A 6,000-nucleotide genomic window follows, 5' to 3' on the forward strand; every position below is an offset into this window, starting at 1 on the left:
AAAATAAAATATACAAATTGACAAATTTGGAAATAATTTTTATTTTTCTTAACTCTACTAACTTGGGTTCTTAACTATGAATACATGTTTCAGTGTGAGCTGGATTTAGCCATACAAACTTTCACCCAAGGTGTAAAGAACCCTCAGTTAGTTAGTGGGGTTAGACCACCCTCCCTGCTCAAAACACTCACCCAGTGACCTCTCTTCACTTTTGATTGTAGGCAGGACTTCTTTGGGGAAGGTGATGGCGGGACAAGTATGTGTAAAAACTCAGGTTTATAAATTTAAGAAAAATCCAAACTACTTCCAAATTTGTCACTTGTTCTGATACAAATACATACCTTTGTTCTTTATTATGGGGACTCACCTCTATGTGGGTGGAAGTCAAATTCCAACTGCCTGGACACATTGCCATTGTATACAATTCTCAGCTTTATAGAGGATGAGGATAGTATCCTGACACCTCACGAACCCTCAGCCTGTCAAAGCTAGAGAGCTGGCTGCCTGACAAACCATGGTGAGTGAGCAGAAACTTGCACTGTGACTTTACCATGTAAGTATACAGAATGAGTTGAACCACACTCATAATTAAACCTAGACATTGCCAAACTCCCCCTCGCAAGAGATTAGGGACATAACAAAATACACATTTCTGACCACAACACTACAGTAATATAGTGCTTCCCTGCACTTGTAACAAGGCAACTGCGTAGTGTCTCCCAATGCTGTGCCCCCAGGTAGGGAGAAATGAAATGAAGAAAGGACCAATCATTCTATCCATTAATCCCAGATTAAAACCTTGTAACATCTGCCCTCGACCAACTGCTACTAGTCCTGCAAGGGAACTAGGGTAGCTAAATCACCTGTTGAACAGCCACCAGATCCCAGAGTAAAGGTATCTAGGATCCTGTGGATTATATCTTGCAGGTAGTGGGTGATGAAAAGGGTTTGCCTTTTTCACACGCCTACTTGGAGTACTTGCGCCACAGAAAAGCATCTCTTAAATGCTAAGGACGTGCCCAGGCTCGATCTCATGAGGTCTGACGTTTCTACTCGGTTATGCAGAGTAAGGACCAAGATCGGAGTCAATGCTTCCACTTGACAGAGAGCTCTCTTAGTACACTTGAGAAAGTGCCTTAGCACTCTCACAGGGCATAGTAACAGCTGGTCAGGATCATCAGTTACTTCCTGAAGACTCAAAATCAGGAATGCCTCGAAACTATAGTCTGCTACAGCTGGATTTTCAGTCTTAGCAATAAACTTATGGTCAAAACAGTGTGTTACTTGGCCCCCTCCCCTTGAATGGGCGATGTCATAAGCGAGACCATGCAACTCACCGATCCTCTTTGCAGAAGAGCGTGCAAGAAGGAAGATCATGTTGATAGTCGAGCAATATCTGATGCTTGACTCAACAGTTCAAAAGGAGCTCCCTTCAGAGATCGTAGTACCTTCACTCCATTCCAAGGAGGTAGCAAATCTAACTGAGGGCAGGTAGGCTCATCACTCCATGTGAGTATTGACAATTCCATCAAGGAGGATATGTCAATTCCCTACAGTCTAAAGACTAGGCTTAAGGCTGAGCGATAGCCTTCACCGCAGAGACGGAGCAGTTTTTTTTCTCCTGGAGGTACAACAAAAACTTGATGATCAGGGGTATAGTAGCTCTGAGTGGAGAGACTAACCACAAAAGATTGTCCACTTTGCCTGATAGACAGCAATTCAAGACCTTCTGAAGTACCCCGACAACTGTTTTGCCACTACATGCAAAAATCCTCTTTGTGAGAGGATATGCAGGATAACCAGGCATGAAGTTGCAGGGATGCATATATCTTGTGAAACATCTCTACGTGAGGTTGCCGAAGGAGGCTGTGTAGGGGTAGAAGCTCCCTTGGAATCTCTGTCAGCAGCAGTAGAAGGTCTGGGTACCATACTGCTTATTGCCACAGTGGTGCTATTAGAGTCTTCAATAGGTTGTGGGATGACCTCATCTTGTTGAGAAGTCTCTTCACTAGGCAGAAAAGGTTACAGACATCCAGGTTGTCCCAGGGGTGTTGAAAGCCGTCCTGGAAGGTCGCTTGTGGGTCTGATACGGGTGAACAGTACACCAAAGCTTCTGGTTTACATCGCAAGCAGGTCTATTATCGGCAAATCCTGAAGTCAAGACTTTGTTGGCTATCCAGGGATTCAAAAACCTCTCAAAACCAACTGAGTTCTCCTGCTTAGATTGTCTGCCAAAATGTTGTTCTTGCCTACAATGAACCAAGATGACAGGGAGATAGAATTTTTTTGTCCTCCATCACATAATTTCCACAGCTACATGGCAAAGCTGCTGTGAAAAAGTACTTCCTAGTTTGTTTAGGTATGCCACTACTGCATTGTTGTCCCTCATCAACAATACAGAGTGACCTAAAAGGAGCTGTAGGAAGCGCTGAAGGGCTGCTTTCATTTCCAGAAGGTTTATGTGGCACTGCTAATCATAACCGGACTACAGCCCGGAGGCTGCATGCTGTACAGGCGAGTCCCTCCACCGTTCTTTTGATGCATCTGTGAAAGTAATCAAATCTGGGGGAGGAGAGAGAAGATCTACCCCTTGGAAGAGGTTGGCATTTAGCATCCACCAACTCAAGTCTCTCTTGTTCCAGCCTTACCAGTGGTGGCTCATGTATAGGAACTGTGGAACCGCAGCACCCCTTGTTTTCACTGGATTTTATTAATAATATTCAATAAAATTAGTTTTTTTCCTGCGAAAGGGGAAAAGTGTACCCCCTCCCCCAGGGAAATATCTGTCGGCCACCCACGTAAAGTGAGCAGCATTGTCATTGAGAGAGAGCAAGACTGCAGTCAAGCTCTGTGAAGGCTGCATGCAGATTCCCTCCAAGAACATGTAGAGGGGAGGGCAACAGCAACAGCCGGACTGACAAGTATCCAAATGATGACAACTCCCCTGCGGCGGCAGCAGAGTCACTCAAAAGGCCACTCGCCTATGGGATGACAGTTGTCCAAGGGAGGAAGGGCGTAAGGGAAGGCTCTCCGCCCTTGAGAACCTGCCACATTATGCTGTTACACAAACAGCTACATTCAAAGTAAAGAAAGCTTAAAACATATACAAATAAAAGTTTTCATATATATTGATTAAAAACAAGAAAACAAGATCAAAAAGTCAAAAGGCCGGTCAGTTAGAGAGGATAGCGAGAAAACATCTCTCTCCCTGAGCGAAAAGTAATGTGAAGTACAGTCACAGGTGTATGAGTGAGAGGGGTAGCTACTAAATCCCCTACCCCCACTAACTGGTGGTATGGGTGGTTAACCCTCACTAAAAGTCTAATGGCTTGTCTTTCAGCTTCGCTGAAAATAATACCCCTAAAAATAGCATAGGTTTGTATTAGTTACGGAACCAAACTCAATTAAAATTGTGACAATATAAACAGTTAAAAGGTTCATGGATTAACTCTACACTAAACATAATGGAAAAGCAGGATCCTTTCTCTTAACGGATTGGTAAAAGACAACTTTCTCTATCTTTAAACCTGATTGGCCTATTTCAACCATTACAGATTTAAGGAACAAATGGTTCTTGATACACATTGAGTATTAGATCACTTATTATTTTCCCTATTACTACCCAGACTGCATAATGCTATACTAATCCTAAGAGCCCTAAAAAGGGAAAGCAGCCTGGTCTGCAAAAAAAATAAAGTAAAGAATGATCAACATTATATGTCTTCCATTACGCAAACACTAATGAAATACTGTACTTAAATACTTTTAAAAGGATTTTTCCTCGTGATTCCTAATAGTGTACTGACTTCCTTGATGGGATGAAATATATGATATAATAACACTCAAAGTGCTACCCTACCTTATGATTATACGAGTCAACAACATACAAATTTTCATTTAAAGCTGCAACGCCTAAGGGATGTTGGAGCTTAGCATCCACACCACTGCCGTCAATATCTCCATAAGCAAATAAATCCTGGGGTGAGAATACAAGGAAAAGACTTTTAGGCATGATAAAATTCAAATCATATGTATAAAAAAACAACAAATGCCTACAAAAAACAATACTGGATTGAAATTAATTCACTAAGCTACTTTTTTTAATGTACAATATACTCAAAATATTAAAGATGTACCTTTTAAAATAATGCTTTACAGAGTGATTTTTAAGTTTATCTTACAACTTGCATACCAATAAAGACTTCATCACATGAATACTTTACCATAGGATCTCTTGCTGCTCCAACAACACCTTTGACAGCACCATCTGTCAAACTAAATCTTCTTATCGACGAACTTTCAGCATCTGCAATGTATACCATCGACTGTCCAGCGAGAGAACCCAAAGTAACACCAGAGGGCTGAGCAAAGCCAGCGCGGAATGGATAGGATGTGTTCCGGTTTTCTTCAGCACCACTGCCAGCTAATCTAACTGCTGTCATACTTGAATAAGAGCTGTAAACACAAACAATTATCAATACAGTAACGAAACAAGAATTTTGTGAAGGACATGTAAACCAGAAAAGCAACCAGTTCCCCTTCAAATATCGATTCTAACAAAAGTGACTAATAATACATTCAAGTATGGAAACTTAGTTTTGTAGTCACTTTAACATGACCATTCATATATGTATATACAGTATATAAGTGTGTATATATATATATATATATATATATATATATATATATATATATATATATATATATATATATATATATATATATATATGTGTGTGTGTGTGTATATACATGTGTATATAAGTGTGAATATATATGTGTATATATATATATGTATATATATATATATATATATATATATATATATATATATATATATATATATATATATATATATATATATATATATATATATATGTATATATATATATATATATATATATATATATATATATATATATATATATATATATATACAGTAGGGTCCCGAATTACACGTGTTCTAATTACGCGATTCCTCAATTATGCGATCGATAGTTTTTAAAAATTAAATTTCCTCTATCTGCGAGGAGCATTCTAAATCTGCGAGTCAAGCACCGCGAAGCGTAGGAAATCTATTGTTTTCTTAATTGTATTGGGGGGGGATGGTTCCCCGATGTCTGAGAAGGGGGGGGGGGGGGGGAGAATGTGAGAGAAAGATTTCTGTTCAAACATTTTAAGACTAGTTTTGGATGAAAAATGTTAAGGTTTGCCCATTTGTTGTGTGAACTTGTCGCTAGGCTAGCCTAACTGTCCAACACCTATATGTATAATATTCCATATTTGTACTAATTAATTTTTATACTTACGTTGTGATTATGGTGAAAAATCCTTATTCATTAAACTTTGAATTAAAAACCATCAAAATCAACAGTTCCATTTGAAATATTGAAAAGTTTCCAAAAAAAAAAAAATCAACAGAACAGCATCGTCATGGGAACACCTTTGTTGCTTTCGTGTGCAAGACTACCGCTATCATCCAGTAGTAGTGCGTTGTGCTCCATTTCATCTAAATTGTTTGAAATTCTTTTATATAGTACTTTTGAAACCAAAAATTAAATTAAATAAAGACTATTTTATATCATGCTACTGCCAAACATGTCACTACAACCAAACCCATTACTCTGTTTAGTACGTTCCATCGCCGATCATAACGAACTCGCTAACCAATTTTAACATCTGTCTATAGGTTAACTTTTGCGGCAAAAGATATCTTACCAGGTACTATATAATAATAATGTTATAATTAATGTTTTTTATTTATCCTTAGAAAATCAAAATAAATGAAATATGAGCAATTTTGTTTCGTGTTTTTTTTTTTTCCTAAAAAAACGCCTCCTTAAAAGGAAAAAGTTTATTTTACGTTTCATCGTCGATCATAAACGCATTTACTCCTGAAAGTGATATTGAAGAGCTTTTACTAAAGATGTTATTATAAATAAAGATTATAAATAGGTGGTAAAATATCTATAATTAAAGTGTAGCAGCATCAAGAAATGTTGG

At 38.4% G+C, this 6,000-nt stretch overlaps 1 protein-coding gene across 1 annotated transcript in view; it reads right to left on the minus strand.

Moving 5' to 3' along the window:
• The window catches only part of LOC137650148 (NHL repeat-containing protein 2), a 98,877-nt gene that overhangs the window by 26,940 nt on the left and 65,937 nt on the right, over nucleotides 1-6,000 (minus strand). Inside the window, exons 9-10 of the mRNA XM_068383300.1 lie at nucleotides 4,224-4,455; nucleotides 3,860-3,976 (exon numbers count right to left, since the gene is read on the minus strand). Of these exons, the coding sequence (XP_068239401.1) occupies nucleotides 3,860-3,976; nucleotides 4,224-4,455 (349 nt within the window). The remainder of the gene's footprint in view (nucleotides 1-3,859; nucleotides 3,977-4,223; nucleotides 4,456-6,000) is intronic.

This window comes from Palaemon carinicauda, chromosome 11 (genome assembly GCF_036898095.1).
Source record: "Palaemon carinicauda isolate YSFRI2023 chromosome 11, ASM3689809v2, whole genome shotgun sequence".
Classification (NCBI taxonomy): domain Eukaryota; kingdom Metazoa; phylum Arthropoda; class Malacostraca; order Decapoda; family Palaemonidae; genus Palaemon; species Palaemon carinicauda.